Here is a 20042-nt window from a genome sequence, read left to right on the forward strand (position 1 = left end):
ATTTAGCAATATATTTGTTATATCAGTCACAGGTTTTTCAACCTTTAAATGGCTACCAGGACATTTGCTTTATCTCCTCAATCCTCAAAGCAACACACATCAAGGAAACAGTAATCACTTAAAATTTGATATCTGTGAACTAAGACTTAAATATCAAAGAGAACCCACTTATGATTTGACATGTGTTTGCTGTGACGTAAATCTTGGAGAACATGGGGTTCTGTGTGGATATGAGCCTGCATTAGCGGAGAAAACAGTCACACCACTCCATCCTGATATCAGCTGCACAATAGGCTTCTATATTAGAGTCGTGAGCACAGGGATGTCTGTGATATAAAGAAATGATTGTGACTGTGAGATTGGAAATTCACCGTAATGAAAATATTGAACACAATGGCAAAACATTATCTTATCTTTGAACCAGAGAGAAATTACTGATGATTTCCCTGTTGCCAAGAGACTAAAGTTAATTGTCTCAGACACACACACACGTACACAAACACAATGTCAATAACAGATTGCAGCAAGCTACCTTCAGAAAACTATTAATTTAGTAAAAGGTCACAATGTAGGTGGGAATTTAAGCAAGGCTAAAGATTTATTCATTTATTTTTTACAATAACTTTTTATTTTTACAAATAGAAAAACACACAACAACAACAACAACATATGAGAGACAAAAACATTACATACAAAGCTTACTAAAATAAACATAAACAGGATGTATTTTCCAGCAGCCTATGAAAGTGTATTAGTGTTATATTTATTTATGATGTTTTGGTCTTCTATATGCTGCTCTTTTGAACTTTCTACTATTCTTTTCTATTCTGAAAAACTGTAACAGTTTCCACAAAAATATTAACAATGAATGTTTCTTGAGCAGCAAATAATATTAGAATGATTTCTGAAGGATCATGTTACACTGAAGACTGAAGTAATGCCTGCCGAAAATTCAGCTTTGCATCACAGAAATTAATTACATTTTAGAATATATTACAATAGAAAACAGTTATTTTAAATTGCAATATTATTTCATTTTTTGATCAAATAAATGCAGCCTTAGTGAGCATCAGAGACTTAATTTAAAATATAAAAAGAATGTACCAACCGTAAACTGTCACCATGTTGTCTAACATTGTTCATTTTACTGTGACTGGCTTGTAACGTTCTGGAAAACAGGCAGTGATTTTATTTTAGAAGCTCAAACCTTTTTGCCTCAGGCAGACTGACGTGGCTCTGACCATGTGTAAAGCACTAAACCCTTATGACCAATAAATGAAGAACACAGAAATACTCAACTTTTACCTTTCTCTTGCTTTCTGAGGTAGAAATTTCCATCAGGTTGCCACATTAGAAAACTTTACCTAGTTGAACTTAACTCACAGGAGCTGTTGATCATTTTACTTCAAACTAGGACACCTTAACCAATCAGTATACCTGACCATGTCTCCACCATTTCATAGAAATTATGGAAAATGAAAAGGCCTGCAGTGCATCACAGCGGTCAGTCAACTTGAGGTGCTATTCTGTTTTTGATGACACACTGTCTTTTCACACAAGGTTTGCATTCAGGAGGAGGTCAGTCAGTGTTTACATGTTACATTTAACAGTAAAGTATGATGATCCTCTGCTGAGTGGGTTAGTGTGTCAGCTTCTCGAAGAGTTAGTCATACATGTTGGTGTAGTTTATAGACAAGTGCCTTGAAATTTAACAAGTCTGCTGATATGTAATCACTTCAAGCATTGGCACAGCAATTCACAATCAAGTTTGTAATGTCAAGACATAATTGAGAATTTTTTTAGTCCATTTTCCATTTTTATAATTCGACGTTCGTCTAACTTTAAAAACATTAATACTTAAAAGTTTTAGATGGTAAAGAACATTCAAAATTAGCTTTCCCATAATGTTTGCAAAATGATAAGATGAAATGTTCGCATTTAAACGTTCACATAACCAAACTGGACGTTCAGAGAACATTCAGAAATAACATTTCCATGGGGAACGTTAGGGAAACGTATTTTTGTTAGCTGGGCAAGCACATATATATTCAAACCTCTCACTTGCCAGCTATGCATCTATGCAATCTGGATTATGTATTGTTTATTTATTGCTTAGAATTAATACTTATGTACAGTCCTATTACAGTCAAATTACACCGCTGGATTTTTTCGTATGTGTGGTTTTAGTTTATAAGTTTTTCAATATTCTTTCAATGCCACGATGCTGCCAGTAATGCTGCAGAAATGTCTTATTGTGTCTTTAAATAGCTGAATAAGTGCTCTTCACGCTTTATCATCTGCTTTTTAACCAAATAACACTCATTTTGGTTATATAGCAAATAAAAGAGGAAGTCAAATGAGCATCTCACCATCTGATTCCTTCCATCTCACATGTCATGAGAGCTTTCCTTAGGCCACAGCAGCTGATGCGAGACCAGAGCTCTTATAGATATTCTAGAGAAAAATGGCCTTTGGGTCAGTTTTCCGGAGTCCAGCTTTAGTCACGAGCAACTGAGAAACTTTGCTTAAGGGAACCCTGCCATCGAGGCTCAATTAAAGATCCTCATGTCTGTGGAATTTTCCTTGCATAATAATATAAAATAATATTTTATGATTTTACATTTCGTATGTTAATCATTTTTAACTAATTAATTATAATTTTGCTGTATAAATACATTATAAATTATGATTTTAAACATGGTATTTTAATGGCATTTTATAGAAGTTCTTTTGATGAGTTTACTTATTATTTTGATAAGTTAACTTATTATTAACCAAGAAATTTATTAACTAAGCAATTTATTAATTATAAAGCACCTTCATTTTTATGCTGCTATATCAGTGCTGAAAAAACACACAAACACTAAAGTTTGGAATGCATTCATGTTTTATTTCTCTGAACACTCAATGTCCAAAATCACATCAGAGCATGAATTGTTTAATTTCTAAGAAAAAGACAGTAGACATAGTTTTTGTATAGTAGACGTAACCATTACATGAAACTGCACAATAGGATCTCTTCCTAGTTGTATTTCACTGTACATCGCAGAGAAAACAGGACAGATGGCTGACAGCAGAATATTTACAACTGTTCACAGAGGCCTACAAGCAGTGTAGTTGACTGATCAGAGATCATCTGAATAGGGCATCTCCAGATCACACAAGAAAACAGTCTTCTCTCAAATGAGCTTCAAAGTGAACTGATGAAAGACTGAGACTGCCCTCGGGTAAAAGGGTTTGCATGCCTGTGTGACAGAAAGATGGTTGTTGGGTCTAAAGTTTAATTATACATGCCAGTTTGTAAATGCAAAAATATGGTGTTTAAAGAAACAGTTTAAAGTTTGAAAATACTGTTTAGTGAACACTGCAGTGATTTTTTATTCAGAGAACTTAAATATACCCAAGAGTCAGTCATATCTTTAAGATCTTTTTTAAAGTATATTTAAAAATATATATATAAAAAATGAAATACCAACAGATCTGTGGTGATCAAATATATTTCATCATATGTCAAAAAAGTAGTAAAATGTAGCAACAAATTGTGCATCACTGTGATGTCATTGTGATGTCATCTGTTTTCACGAGGCAGATGTCAGTGCAGGCAGACTCAGCTCATCTGCAGTTATTTTTATATTAATGGGCACCAATACAGACTAAGACAGGCCATCAGTTAAAAAACACATTTAAAAAATAATAATAAAACGAATAAAATAAAATATAACATAAAAAAAAACCTAATAATAAAAAAAACAATCATATTACAAGGAAAGAAGGAAAAATATCAGTAACAATTTATTTTCAGCATTTCTTTAGAAAAATGCCCTGTAAAAAAGTATTAGAGCACTAACTGAATGACTCTACAAATAATAAATAAATACACATAACTAAATTTCTACATAACTATTTAAATTAGATAAAATGATCTTGTTGGCTGGAGTGTTAGTCATACTGCTTTAATTCTCTAAATAATACAAAGCTTCATTATCTAAACACCCACTACAACCATAACAGCACTGAATAAAAGCATCTCAGATCTAAAGAGTCCTTCTATCCAAGCCTTGGAAATGTTTCTGTAATCATAATAACCAAAGGACAACTTCCATTTTGTCCTAAAATAATCCACTCCATCACCCAAAACGCCCCTAGTATTTCCCGCACCACTTTTTAACAGAAAATGTGCATTATCGCACACACATACAGCTGATTTTGGTCCAGTATAGGAACAAATATTAATTTAACTGAAACCAGGATGACCCAAAAACACTGCGTCCAAGTCCAGCCACCTGAAACTGAAACACAATGAGATCTCATTTAACAGCAAATTCATTCCGATTTTTTCAGTTCGCGAACTGATGAGGCACTAAAAAATTTTTGGTAAGGGGATATTTAACAATATCTTGACCATTCAATACAAAGACGAAGTAACCGACAGACCATACATAGTACAACTACATTTAAACGATGACGACAATTTTTAACAACCAACATAACTTTCTTTTAAAAATGTGTAACTAAAAAGCAACTTTGCTTTGTTTAAATAATTGCCAAATACAAGGGGAATGAAATAAGATGGTCCAGTGCTAAGTACTTCACATATATTTGAATGACAAGACACAGAAAAGAGGTGCTAAACATTAAAAATGTACTTAAAGGAAACAGCGCCTCATCTTTTGTGCGTCATTAAATCAAAATTAGGCATAAACGCATACAGCCAGATCTATGAATGTAATGTACTGTATGTTTACTGAGGTAAGCAGCAAGGCTATAGGCATTCTAAATTAATTTATGAATACTGTACATCTATGCCTTCTGTAATATTAAAAAAAAGGAATACATCCGATTTGAGGACCATGACCAAAAAAAAAAAAAACCAAGGACATTCCTTTAAATTCTTAGTAACATTTAAAAATAACTGAATTAAGCTATCACAAATAAATCTGTCAGAGTACAAAGTCATATCAAATCGATCTCAAAAGATAATACCATTCTGCACTGACAGACAAGGCACAGCAAACTGGTCATATCTGCTTTAGAAAAATCTAGAAATGCATAATAGGACATTCTGCAATCCAAGATGCAAATTTGTCCTTCAGGTGGGAATCATGGTTCTGTTGGTGAGAGACAATGGTGCCACAAGTTTTCACTTTTCTTCACGTTCATTCTGAAATAAAAGCTGAAAACATGATACAGGAAGCTAAAAATCACACAAACAAAGGGATGACCAAGTTATATGACACATATCTCCTGCGGTTTTAAAAATATATAAAATAAATCGAAAGTCCTGATTGAAAACTTAAGAGTCAGACACAAAGACCGAAACGTATACCATATAATACATTTGATCGAGGAAGGACCGACAAAATCTACATCTTAACTGAAACGCTCCTGTGACCTGATGTTGTCTGGTTTCTTACGTGGTAATTCATATAGATTTAGCCTGTGTCAGCAGGATAAGACATTTTTCTGGCTCACGTAAGGAGAAATGAGGCAGTTGAGGAATACAGTAAAGGGGGTCTGAAGTAAGTGCGAGGAGACTTTGCGCGTGGAAGAGGCATCTGTCGCTCTGTTTGGTCTTCAGGACTCCTGAGGTACCACTTCCATCAGCTTCTGGAATGTTGCTGTGACAGAGACTAGACAGAAAAAATATTACATATTATATTATATACGAGTCTTGTTTAAAAATATTTCACTTTTTTTTTTTTTTTTAATACCATGTGAGACCTAAAAAAAAACAATATAATAGCCCACTTTTACAATTCAAATTAAATCTCACTGGATAAAAACAGACCCTATCCTACATTATTTCCCACCAAATACAATATAACTCTTTAAATCCGTCAAATTATGGAGGTTTAATGCATACCAAATATCTCATGTTGTCTTAAAAAGCAGTGCTGTTGAATAAACACTCATGAACTTTGATTTTAAAAACTTAAGACATCGATTTTAACTGGCTAGAATCAACTCTTTTTCAGTGTTGTGAAGCAAACAAGAGGAGAGACACTCACAGATGATCTGCAAGAGCCATTTTGGCTTGTTCTGCCACCAAACGCCAACGAAGTACACAGGAACTCCTGTGGCGATGATTCCAAATCCTATAGCACACTCCACAGGGGTCTTCCAGATGGACACCACGATGAGGAACAGGCAGGCCAATACGAAGGAAATAGGCAGTAGAATATTGACCTAGTGGGCAGAGAGGTGCGACAGCTTTAAGATTGTCTATTGTCTAGTATGTGTTCCTGTGGCTCAGTGGTAGAGCATTGTGTTAGCAGCGCAAAAGGTTGTGGGTTCGACTCCCAGGGAACACATGTTAGGTAAATGTTAGCCTGAATCCACCGTAAGTCGACTTTGGATAAAAGCATCTGCTCAATGCGTAAATGTATTATTTCACTTATAAAAGACACACTGCAGAAGTGTTGAGCTCAGTGTTACTCGCTCTGACAATCACCATTATTCTCTGGCTGCTCATTTTGGTAGGACATCCTGATCTTTGATGTTTGGGTTGTGTTTTCTCTATTTGAATACAATGGACCGAGATCTAAGAATGGTTCAAAGCTATTCTTTTTATACCCTTCTCCTGTCTTTTTTCTCCTTACAACTTCATCACAGATACCCGGGTAGCTTCTGGTTTTGCAGAATGGTTTTATTTACTTGTGCTTGTTGACAGATGCCTATTTACTATGAATAATATGTAAAAAATAAATAATAGAATTTTTTAATATTTTAAATATTTATTTTCCCATTATTATAATACCTTTAGTGTATTAATGTATTATAAATATTGCTATCATCTAGAAGTTCAGTGGTTAAACCCATGAAATCAATCAAATATCTAAAGGTTGAGAAAGCCAACATTACGTGCAGTACTAAGTACAGTGAATGAAACAAACAACTGTCTGTCACTAATGAGATCTGGAAGGAGAGAAAGATTATGAGCAATAAGCAAATGGCCTCTTTCACTCCAGTGCCTCCAAACCATGTTTGATGAACATCCCTCTGTATCCGGCAGATGAGTGGAGGCCACTGAGTGCAATGAGAGACTGAATGTGAATGAATGTGAGAGTAGCGCACAAAAGGGCCTGTGTGCTACCGTTCTGTTGCTGGCTATGTCTGGTTTCAGACAGAGAACACATATATTATGGCAGGTCACTTCTCATGCATTTGAAAGTATGATCTTGTTCACCCTCACATAATCCATCTGTGTTCACTCACTAGCTCCGCCCCCCAGCTCACCTTAATTGGTCGTTCCAACTCAGGTTTCTTGTAGCGTAACCACATCATACCAATGATCGCCATGGCGATGCAGAGCCAATTAAAGAAGCTGAAGAAGTTGATGACAGAGAAAATGTCGTTCGAGAAAGCGTAAAGGAGAGTCATGATGCACTGTGGGGAAAAAGAAAAGAAAAGGTTTAGACTGAATCATTATGATCTGTGAATTAACCAATTCATTGAAAAGAAACCATTCAAAAGTAAACATTATTATAGATCCACACTTTTTCTAATGAATTTTTAAGACTTTTCCAGTCATCTGTGATTATTGATTAAGGATTCTGATAAATAATTCTGATTTGTGAATCAGTTTGACTGATTCATTAAAAAGAACTGACTCAAAAAACTGATTTGCTTAAAAATTGCACCTGTTAAACAGATTCATTTAAAAAAAACTGACTCAAAACAATGACTTGCTCAAAAATTAGAACTAGTTCAACGGATTCATTGAACAAAACCGACTTTGAGAAGAATTTGGTTAAAAATTAGAACTATTTATAAAGATTCACTTAAAAGAACCAACTCAAAAGAATGATTCATTCACAGATCAAAACTGGATAAAATGATTCATTGACAAGAACTTGATTTAAAATAATTATTTAATAAAAAAAAAATGAGAACTGGTTAAACTGATTAATTGAAAAAAAAAAATCAATCAAAAGAACAATTTGCTCAAAAATTGGAACATATTAAACTGATTTATTGAAAAGAACTGACTTAAAAGAAAGATTTGCTCACAAATTAGAACCGGTTAAACTGATTCACTGAAAAGAACCGGCTCAAAAAAAAAGAGTCACTCACAAATCATAACTGGCTTAAACAACTCATTTAAAAGAACCAACTCATACTGTTAAGTTATAGGGAGGGTTGAGATTGGTTTTGGACACTTACAGTAAATATAAGTGAAGGCAGAGGGGTCAGCAGGTCAGGGTGGATCATCGACAACAAACTGGGAAGATGACCTTCTCGGGAGCCCACGAAGAACAGCCTGAAAGAGCAAGATACACAAGAGACAGTTCTGTCCATTAAGTCTGATAAAGAATAGTGATATAAACAGATCTATTTCAAGATAACCTGACCCGTGTTTACTGTGGAAAAGCCTGCAGGGTGGCTTTAGAACAACACTAACCAGACAGATCAATCAAATAAACAACTTAAAGTAAAGTGATCTGATTAACGGAACCTCTTCCAGCACAGGATATTTATAACAAGTGTGTGTTAGTGTTTGTGTGCATTACCTAGAAGAAGTAAACAGAGAGCCATTCACAGAGCCAAAGCACGACAGGCCCACAAACACAGGGATTATCCAAGCCATCGGTCCTAAGTGGAAGTTTCCAAAGTCCTAAAAAAACAACTTAATTATTATTTAACTTTAATAAACATTAATAAAAAGAAAACATAAAAGTAACTGAGCTAAATATGGAATAGAATGTATCTATGTGGCGACACTCACCACAGCAACAGCCTCAGATGCGAGCATTTGATCCGGACTGAGTGTGGTGAAGTAGGCCAGGTTGGTCAGCACATAGACAACGGTGACAATGGGGAGCGAGATGATGATGGCCCGAGGCAGATTTCTGTAACACATCGGCACATACACTATTACATAATCCACCCCAAATCAAAAACTTCACTATGCTTTTTCATTTATTAAAAATTCAAGGTTATTTTTGAGCTCAGTTATTTTTAGAAATGTGAAAGGAAGTGCCTAAAAATACATTTAATAAATAAAAATATTTAATATATATCTTGAATATTTATTTTTTACATTTATTTAGTTTTTACATTTATTTATTTAAAATATTTTATTAAGTCTGACTTACTTGTATGGCTCAATCATCTCCTCTGTGACAAAATTCAAATAATTCCTGTTAAAAAGAAAATTAAAAAATGTAAGCACATCCTGTTCTACATGTTCAACTGCTGAAGACCAAAAATAAAGAAAATGAGTGAAGAAACTATAATAACGTGTAAGAAAATTCAGAGAAATTAAACAAGTTATTTACAGAATGACAGACGAATACTTTGAATTCTAATAAGGAAATATGTGTGTAATTGTAAATTGTAAATGTGTTATCAAAACAACTGTATTGTTATGTGGAATGGGATTTTGGACTAATGACATTTCACAAAAAAAAGCAAAACGACCAAAATATCTTGTTGTATAATGTTGTTGTAGTCATGGCTGTTTAAGATAAAAAAAAAAAAAAAAAATTCACAGCACATGTAAAAGATATCTTGGTTCACATGGTGTATAATTACATTTTACTTATGATTTCCTAAAGGTCAAAGTATAATTCTTCCTGTTTTCACCTAGTTCCACCCAAATCTTGTTCTGTGGTCTTACCATCCTCCATAAGCAAACAGCCCACTGTAAAGAGCCAATCCGATGTTGCCAAAGTCTGTATTGCTTCCTTTAAATGAATTTGCAGGCAGAAGTTCAGTGGTATCACCTGAAACAGAAACAATCAGCGTGAACCATGAGATTACAATGCTGCTGCAAACTATCAGGAACATAACGTAATAGAATCAACCCGTACAAGTCATAATATCCAGGGAGCACTCTGTAATTCCCACAACATTATCCCATGAGAGGAACAAACAAGCTTGCGTGGAAAATTTTCGAGGTGGACGACTTTTTCATAATACCATAATAATAACAATGTCATAATAATAATAGTGATTTTTCAAAATCATCCTGCTGACATTCTCAAGGCTGGTTGTGGGCTGTAGGTCGGTGCATGAGGGACAAGGCCACAGAAGTCACATCTGAAAAGCAAGAGTGATGGGAACACAAGAACTAAAGAGAAAATGTAGGGTTTGCACATTCTTGAACACCCAAAGCTTTTGAATTTTCCACTGGATCAACAGATGAACATAGTGTTGTTTCAGACTGGGGCCCGTTCCCAATCTCTCCCGTGAGAAAGCCGGGGGAGATCAAACCTCTATCTCTCCAAAGCCTGCGGGCTGCAGAGCGACAAGGACATTCCTAACAGAAGATGCCGTAAGGGTTCAATTTATGGTTAGGAAACTCTGCCACTTTAAAGGACTGGCCCAGCAGTCCAACAACCGTTGCAGTTTAGCAACAGACATGTGCAGGTGTAGAGAAAAAAAATAGTTTAACAGGTTTGAAGGAAATTACAGTATATGCAAATTATAAATCATAAAACTACGGGGAAGTCGTGGCCTAATGGTTAGAGAGTGTTTCTTCATGTTAGCTATTGCATTAGCTGACGTTAACACTTACTGTGTTATCAAATTAATTGTCCTGTAGCAACGAATTGAGGCTAAAGTAATTTAGGCTTGAGTTAAGTTGGACTCCACCTCCATGAACCCTCCATTGGGGATCTGTGAACATGCCCTCTGTGTAAGAATGATTGCAGCCCAAGGCAAGCTCATGTGTATCAGTGTGATCGATGGAGGCCAACGCCGCCTGGTTACATGACACTGCAGGCAAGCTAATTGTGTGTGTGTGACTGTATGCCTGAGGCAGTCAGGCGCAGAACGAGACTGAAAGCCTGTATAAACTCTTTGTATAAACTTGAGTATTACAGGCTCAGACCCGAGCCTCACAGAACTACGCCAACCCAGAGGAGCCCGATCTCTGTCTGAGGGAAATGCTTCGACAGCAGATCTCAGCTTAGCCTAGATTCAGTCTGAAGAGTTCTTAAAAACAACACACAATCTCAAAAACACAATAGACAACAACGCAGTGTGTGAAGTTCAGTGAGCTGAGTGTCCCGTACAGCATCAGTTGTGTAACCGTTGTCACATCAATCTGAACAACTTAATGAGAGGAAAACTAGGGCATCTGGTCAAATGGACATTTATACTGACATACTGGAAAAGTATGTTGTCATATTCTAGTATCAAACAAAAGAATGTTAAAATGATGCTTTGGAATACTTGATTCTTATTGTTCAATTATAACATTTTGTTGTAAAATACAAAGTAATAAATGCTGTTTTATTGGCCTTGGTCAATAATTTTCTCTATTTCTTTTCTTTTTTTTTTTTTTTTTTTTGTTCATCAAAATAAAAATAAAAAAAATGTATTGCTGTTTTCAATAAGCAACACTGATTGATAATAATAAGAAATGTTTCTTGATCAGCAAATCAGCATAAAATTTTATATCATTCACTTCCCTTAAAACAAATAATTCAGACAAAAAATAAACGATTATTAAATCAAAATGAAGGAAGGAAGTGTTACACAACCTCAGAAGTAGTGCTGTCGTCACACCGGTTTTGTGTTGTGTTTCCATTATGACCTATATTTGCATCAAATATTTACTCTTCCAAAATATATATGTGCCTGTTTATTGTGTTATTGGGCTTGCATCATATCTTTTTTCTGTTCCCTCATTTTTCCGCTTTAATTTCTTGTCAGCTCTCAAAATATAATTATAAACACAGTGGCAAAAAAAAAAAAACATAAAAACTTCCCACCAATGATTATGCTAATAAGTGGGTGGAGTTACAAAACGTCCAGAGTCTCGCTGTCTCTGTGTGGGTGGAACTCCAGTCCCAGAAGAGTTCAAGATGACTGATAAACCATGAGGTGTCCTTTTTTCAAAACCGAGACTTCATAAATTAAATAGGGTACTTTAGCCATATACATATCTGAGGACATTTGGGCTGGGGCAGCTGTGGCTTAATGGTTAGAGTTGGACTTGTAACCAGAAGGTCGCAGGTTCGAGTCTCTGTGCTGACAGGAGTTGTCGGTGGGTGGGGAGTGAATGAACAGTGCTCTCTTCCACCCTCAATAACCATGGCTGAAGTGCCCTTGAGCAAGGCATTGCTCCCCGGGCACTGGATATATAGCTGCCCACTGCTCTGGGTGTGTGTTCACTTTTCACATTTCCACAGATATCTCTCAAGGCAGGGAGGGTGTGTCTATCTGGGGTTCAAATTTACAGTCATCATTATCTGGCCTCGTTTTTCTCACAGTCATTCTCATTTTCTTTATCTAGCTTGCCCACAAAAACACCTGACAGACAGCCAACTGCCTTGCGGTCTTCAGTCAATGCAGAACTGAGGCTTTCTAGCTAAAATGGAAAGTCATAAATGACTGATTTGAAACATTGACTCTACATAGGAGTCCACCTCGCAAGGGGAGAATCAATTCAACTCACAACTGCTTTAAATAGAATGTATTATTGGAAAATCAAATCAAAAAGAGCATATTGATGAGTTGAATGCACATGAATGCCTCCACAATGTCGTAATTATGATTGAGCAACCCTTTAAGCCCAAGAGTCATGGGCGTCTCAGTGAGAAAATATGGGTTACACAATAGATGTTGCATCTTCATATTGATGGTAAATTTGTTGATATGAATGGAATAACTTTTTTCATTTACAATAAAAAGTTGCATGTACAAAATATATCATTGTACAATTACGATACAATATAAAAACCTTAAAAAGCAAAAGCACACCTGATGCACATTCATTATTCATCATTTTGTAGAAGTGAAAAATTTCTGTAGAAAAGGTACTTGACCAAAGTGGCTTGAATGCACCTGGCATCACAATTACAACTTCATAACTCATAAATACTAACTTCCCAGGAAGGAACCATTTGATTTTACCATGTGGCTAAGCTAAACAAATTCTCATCAAGTACAACCAAAAATCAAAATCTAAGCATTTAAGTACATAAATATATCAGATAAAGTCCAATTTCCGGAAAAAAAAAAGAAACCAATTTTAATGTACATTTTTTATATTATTATCTCATCCGGCATCTTTGATTTTCTTTTTCATTAAGATTGCCGCAATGCATTCTGGGATGTCTCTGATAGCAATAACAAGTTTCTGTTCATCATAGAATCTTGAATATTATGGCTTCCACACACACAAATATTAAGCAGCACAATAATTTTCAATTTTTATAATAAGAAGACATTTTTTCTTGAACACCATATCAGCCTATTAGAATGATTTCTGTAGTATCATGTGACACTGAAGACTGCTGAAATATCAGATTTGCCATCACAGGAATAAATAACTAGGGCTGCACTCGACAAGATTTTTCTGGTTGACTAGTAGTCATTCATTTTAAGCATTAGTCGACTAATTGCACGTTTAATAATAAACCATTTAAATCATTATAATAAGCCTTTAATTGCCAACATAGCCTAATAAGAGCTCAGGCGCATGCATAAAGCTTGCCACAGCACTGGCAGAAGTTATGATGATGAGTGTGTCAGGGAAAAACAGTCAGATTAAAGTGCATTAACATTTTAATAATTTATTTATAAACTAGTGTTTTCGTTTTAAGAGATTAATTCAGCGACACTGAGTTGTCATCTCCACAGTAGTGGATGCGCCTGCATGCAAGTTTTATATAATCTGACAATATTTGGTTTCGTTTGAAAGTAGACATTTGACTCTATATAGATATATTTTTCATGCCTGTAATGGAAGTATACACGGAGTTTCGCGCTCAAGTTCACAGAGGCCAAGACGGCAGAAAGCGCAGTTTGCTTTCATTATTTTACAAACGCACAATGTTTTGTTATTATAGTGAGTGCCCACAAATAAACGTAGAGGCTTGTTACTGCTTTAACTGTTTTTTAGAACAAATAAATGCAGCCTTGGTGAGCGTAAGAGATTTATTTCAAAAACATGACAAAATTTTACCGATCACAAACATTTGAACAGTATAGCTCAAGTGAATTTTCAAACAATGCTGCTTTAGAAGTATCCTGATGAAGCACCTCTCTACTGTGAGAGAGATGTGCATGTGGCAACCTCATCAACTAAAGGTCAAGTTCTAAGACTTAACCACACAAAGAAATCCACACCCAAAGGCAAAACTGAATTCTGGCAGTCTTGGCAAAATTTGGGAGAGGCAGGCCAATTAAAAGTGCCGTGCCCTACAGTTCTGGCTCCCATATTCAATAATCAACAAGCAGCACGGTGTCTCCTTCCCATTTTCCTTTCTTTCAGAAACTATCTTGTTGTCTGTCACTACACGTCCACTGCTGTGGGCAGTGAGAGTGGGTGGATTGGATAAAAAAATATGAAAAGAAGAGCTAATTATCCATTCTCATTAAACAGTCAGTTTCACTGACTCACAACTGAGTAAGTCATACCAATTTCAGGCCTTTATTTGTTCAGTAAGTGAATAGACCTTTGTTAATTTTCATCTCAGACTGTGAAATCCTCTTTTTCCCGATGCGGTTAAACCAGTGAAAGTGAAAGTGGACAGGGACATTCAGCCAAGTATGGTGAACCCATACTCAGAATCCGAAGTGACACACACAGAGCAGTGTGAGGTTTATGCTGCGGCGCCCGGGGGAGCAGTTGGGGGTTCGAACCAGTAAGCTAATGAGAAACCAACCCACCAGAAAACTAGTTATTAAACCAACAGACTTGCAGAGTCGTGCTGTGAAACCACTCATGACAATTCCAGTAGCAAATTATGACAATTTATGTAAATGTTACTCTCTGTGAAACCACTGATGATAATTCCAGTTGGAGATTGTGACTATTTAAACAAACTACTGTAGTTCATGTCAAGTCTGGAAGTAAGGTCTGTCCATTTATACTACAAATCTTTGAATTGCTCTCATTTTGTTTGCTCACTCTTTCTCTAGAGTCTAGACTATTGCTGTCAGTGCTTTACTGTCTCAGTAACAAACAATCAGAGCTGCTGTTCTGGCTGCACATTCAGGAGGTCTACAATTCTCTGCCAAGCTGACCAGTCCACAACTATACGACTACAATTAGATGTTGCCATTATAAGGCCTGAACCTGAGTCCAAAAAGAGATAAATGTCATGACTGCTGATAATTATTATTTTTTTCTTATATTTGATTTATATATTACAGTGAAATTTCATTATTTTCTAGAACTAAACAGTACATTGAATATAAAAATCTAAATTATATAAATTCAAATTAAATAAAAATTGAAAAAGTTTGAAAAAAAAAAATAGCTACAGTAGTTTGGGATCAATTGTTGGTTGGTAGTTAATGATAACTACATATTTAATATAAATAAAAAATATTTCTTACATAATTTTTCTTAGTATAAGGTTTGAATGGCTCAGAAATATAACACAAAATCCTCAAAATGATGCTATTTTGCATGAAATTAATAATAAAATAAATTGAATAATGTGTCATTTTAATAGTTGAAGTCCACAACAATCGAGGTAGGATATTTGATGTTTTTAAAACTAATTAATTTTATGTTAACTAATAGTTTATCTATTAACTGTGCCTTCATTGCTTTAATAAAGTAATGGGATGTCAGTTTGTTACCTAGTAATAAATATTTTGTATATGGTTGATGTTGAACTGAACTTGGTCTCAAACTTTGTGTAGCTTGCAGACCCTTTTCATCCAGCTAAGAGCTCGCAAAGTGACATTGTAATGAAAATTGTTGGAACGGTACATTGTATCCATAGCAAAAATAAACAAACACTGAAGCCAAGGCCTACCTAAGACCATACAAATCTTTATTCATACCAGAAAACATAAATACAGTCCCTCTGCCTGAATTTACAAACATATACTATTCGTATGGGTTCATGTGGTTGCTGTGTTAAATGGTCCAACTTATTTTTTAATATATATTAAATATATAAACATTATCCGTCTTCCATCCATTCTTCAGCACTTGTTTAGTAATCTGACTGATTGTTAGTGTACATGTTGGAAGTATTTGAGTGTTACCCACCTTTGCCGATCTCCACAAAGCCAATAATGATGATGAGGCCCAGGGCGAGTAACTTAGCAGCAGCAAAGGCATCTTGAACCCTTGTGGCGGCTTTCACGCTGTAGCAGTTGATAGCGGTCAACAACACTATGGGGAGAGATGGATGGAGAAAAAGAACGACAGGCATTTATTTTTAGTCTTTCACAACAGAGGCTCAGAGGAAGTTATCCTAAATACTTAGTAAACTAATTAGCCTAGAATTTGTCATCCACACTTTAACTCAGGAGGCATCAACCACAAAGCACTGTTTACATTTCAGCTATACACGTGGCAGCATGAACTGGCGTGCTACTTTTTTAAATGAAACAGCATGGCTGCCAAACTTGGGGTTGAATGAAAAAACAGACATGAAATAAACTTTGGTGTAATAACTATCTGTCTGATCTTGAAAATGTCAGCACCACATGTAGGTTGAAATAATTAGGAATGATTAGGATGATTATAGACTACAGCACACAATAATCTGCCTAATGGGGTTTGATTGTATTACAGGGTGGATCTACAGATGATTATTACCTGAATCATATGCAGATGTCTTGCTTTACTTATTCAATCCAGTTACTTTGCAATTTTTTGTATGTTTAATTCTGTTTCAATGCGATTAACAGAAATCCTACTGTCTGAATGGCTGAATGTCACACAGTATACTGAGTAAGACTGATTGGCTTTGTTGGGGTGGACAGCCTTGTGGGCAATGATTTGGGAAAACAAATCTAATTGCAATTTTTTTTTTTGTGAATAAATTGTGAATAAAAAGGTATTTATAGCTCTATGTCTGCTATACTTTTTTTCTTTTTTTTTTTTTTTTTTTACATTTTAAGTAAAAAATAACTTTAGTTGTTCAGCTGTGTGGGATTTACATGTTCTTCCTATGTTGATGTGGGTTTCCCCCACAATCAAGAGTGTACGGCTTTATTGGAAATTAAGTATAGGGGTGTTTCCCTGCCTACAGCCCAAGTCAATGGACAACCAAACGTGGTTTGGAAAAAGATGGATGAATACAGACTAAGCAAGTATAGATGCCACAGCCTGCATAAAACTTGAAAGTTCACTGACCAAATACTGGTAAACAGATTTTGAGGAAATAATAAAAATCATGAGCTCATACCACCTCAGTCTCCAGCCCCTGCCTCCAAGCTCCCTATTAAATGTGATTAACTAATGAATACTTCAAAGCAGCATTAGCTGTAAATCAGTCTGGGCACCAAACAGAGAGGACAAGGCTGACGGCTTTTGTGTGCCCCTAAAGTACAAAAGGGGGTCTGTGTCGGGTAGGACAGTAGGTTCTGGGTCCCCTCACGCAAGAACACATACACACACTGCTGTATTACTCTGTCGGGCATTGCAGTTCTCATTCTTAATAGACCAGGCATCATGAGACAGAGGTTCCTCCCCAAGCTCCCTTACAGCAGGAGCATGGTCCCGCTCAGGGGGCCTCTCCCATGGATACGCAGCATAGTTTCATGCAACGAAACAATCCTGAAGTCCCTTTTCAATCATGACCTTAAAACACATAAGAAGATGGGTCAGGGGAACAGTGGTCAGCTGCTATGCCAACAGACCCAAATACTGTCTATGTGGTACCAAACCATAAAACTGAGCACTTAGGCTGAAGTCTGAATGTTCGTATCAATGTAAATGTTGGTATTAGTGTTGTAAATCCTGTAACCTGTCGTTGCTCAGCTTAAACTTATGCCCGTAGTCATCTTTACCTTCCTTTCTGTCTTGTCATGTGAGTTCTTATGGAAGGATTAGACAAACCACTAACAGGGCGGGATTATAACGGATAGTGGGTGCTGTGTTCATTCACTCTCTCACAGGCACATAGAATATGCATATTTCTGTACCCCAATCAAGCATTCATCTGGCCTAAATGAGAAAATGGGAGGAGAGAAAGAAACAGGAGACTGAGAAAAAGACAAGGAAATAAAGAGAAATATGGATTTTAATTTGATGGCCAATTGGTAATATGGGTTTGAGCTAGTTCTGATAATCCCGACTGGTTTAAACCTGCAGGAGGACTGCATTGCTTGCATGGGTGTTATGGTAAATTACAACCCTGACATATTGCCATGAGCATGCATATCAAAGATCTGTAATTGTAGCACTGAATGGCTGCATTCATTAAATCCTATTGGTCCTCATTTTGGTACTCTTACTGCAAGAAACACACACAATTTATGTCAAACTATAAAAAGAGTTCAGTAGTAGGCAGATAATTAACATTGAATAATCTTGGTTTAGACATGTATGTTATTGTGTTAAGATATATTTAAGTGGAGTTTCTGAAGAAGCAAAGTATAATAAATTATAAGTTTGTGTAAGATGTTTTACGTTACAAGCATTGGTTAACTTAAAAAAAATAATAATCTAACATGAACTTCATAATTACGCTGCTTTTTTATTTTCATGCTGGTGAAAAAAAAAAAAACAGGATTTGAAATTTCTCAAAATACTTATTTATAATCAAATTATAATTAATATCAAAGCGTCGCTAAATTGGTGTATAATTAATACTAACAATGCAATTAATTTGCATAAAGCACGCCACCAATGTGATTGAGCAGCGCGAGCCACCTCCTCCCTACACTAGATGATGAAATTTTTCAGCACCTTTTCAACATATTCAGTTTCACTTCCTCCTTTGACTACACACGCGGTATCAGTGTCAAAACATGGCGTTTCTTTTTGTATTTACACATTTCTGTCACATATGTAGTTAAAATGGTTTATATGTATAATCTGGCCGAATTTTGAGAGAAATGTTGTACATGAGGAGACTTGGGTCGCTGAGAAGATGAAGCGCGCGCTCGGCACGCGATATGACAGTTTAAGTAAATTCTTACATCAGAACCGTTAAACTGAGAAAATTTGAGAAAAGTGTGACTTAAGCCCTCAGTCGTATAGTTTATTTGTGAAATGAATTGGTAAAACGAACTTTTATGTGATCTAGCGAGGTAGGTAACAGGTTACTCACAGATACACAGGCAGGCTACCAGCTTAGCTCCCGTCTCGGGGACAGGACAGAAGGGAAAGATGGGTTTCAGGAGGTAGGTAGCGAACACATAGGCGACGATATACTGCGAGGACGGCCTGATGATGAGAAGCTCGATCCAGAGTTTCAGAAACGCAGGCAGGGAGCCGTAAACCTCAAGGATGTAAGCGTAGTCGCCCCCAGATTTGGTGATGGTGGTCCCCAGTTCGGCGTAGCACAGAGCGCCTACAGTGGAGAAGACACCGCATACAGCCCACACGACCAGCGACAGCCCGACTGAACCGGCTTCTTTCACCACTCCTGTCGGAGTTACGAAGATGCCGGAACCAATAATGGTGCCTACAATAATGGCCACGCCGTTCACGAGAGTAATAGTTCTTTTCAGCTCGACTGTCTCTTCTCCATCCGCTGAGGTAATATCTGCGCTCGGGCTTCCAGGCGTGCCGTCTCCTGGTCGGCTCATGTTGCCATTTCCACCTCTGTTGGAGAGCATCTTCTCCGTCACCTGCTTGTCGTCCTCATCCCGGTCCGCAGATGCATTTGAACTGCGTTTCTTTAATCCTGACATTGCTTCCTCTTGTTAAACAAAGCCTGACGCTTTGTGTTGCTCTGTTTGTAAAAATGTCCCGTTCAGCTCCCTCAGACTGGGGTTGTCTGATGCACGGTGGTACCGTAGAGTCGGCTCTGGCTCACAGAAACGTGGTTTCTGAAGTGTGTCAGCGTTGTAGAGTCACACAAAAGCATCTGACTCGGCCAGTCGGCCTGCCTCTTTCCTCCTCCGCTTCATTAAGTGTTATATTTGATGTTAATATCGCCATCTAGAGTCTCCCTCGCTATTACTAAATGTTCAGTTCGGTTGAACCCATGAGTACTTCTTGAGAGTTCCAAGTCACATCATAATATAAATAAATGTAATAATATATTTAAATGCACTGTAAAAAGGCAGCGTAATTTTAGCGCTAAAGACTTTAACAATGCTACTATAAAAACCTGTTGATTAATAACGGTAAATAATCAATTAAAAATCACAGTAAAATATATAAA

At 36.4% G+C, this 20042-nt stretch overlaps 1 protein-coding gene across 1 annotated transcript; it reads right to left on the reverse strand.

Moving 5' to 3' along the window:
- Positions 1-2869: 2869 nt before the first annotated feature.
- slc7a5 (solute carrier family 7 member 5) lies at positions 2870-19797 on the reverse strand. The gene is made up of 10 exons (XM_042715174.1): positions 18981-19797; positions 15965-16090; positions 9620-9725; positions 9096-9140; positions 8726-8849; positions 8511-8614; positions 8164-8260; positions 7237-7386; positions 6009-6186; positions 2870-5630 (listed from the first exon to the last, which is right to left on the reverse strand). Exons 1-10 carry the CDS (start codon positions 19564-19566, stop codon positions 5575-5577), a joined length of 1572 nt encoding a protein of 523 aa, XP_042571108.1. The 5' UTR covers positions 19567-19797; the 3' UTR covers positions 2870-5574.
- Positions 19798-20042: the final 245 nt, after the last annotated feature.

Source organism: Cyprinus carpio, chromosome A25 (assembly GCF_018340385.1).
Source record: "Cyprinus carpio isolate SPL01 chromosome A25, ASM1834038v1, whole genome shotgun sequence".
Taxonomy (NCBI): domain Eukaryota; kingdom Metazoa; phylum Chordata; class Actinopteri; order Cypriniformes; family Cyprinidae; genus Cyprinus; species Cyprinus carpio.

Bases quoted from the DNA above. Each gene is read 5' to 3' on its own strand.
- slc7a5 (XM_042715174.1), bottom strand. From the start codon at position 19,566: ATGTCAGGATTAAAGAAACGCAGTTCAAATGCATCTGCGGACCGGGAT. The intron at 16,091-18,980 runs GTGAGTAACCTG...CTCTCCCCATAG, and splicing joins GGTAGCCTGCCTGTGTATCT to TGTTGTTGACCGCTATCAAC. The intron at 8,850-9,095 runs GTAAGTCAGACT...GATGTGTTACAG, and splicing joins GAGATGATTGAGCCATACAA to AAATCTGCCTCGGGCCATCA.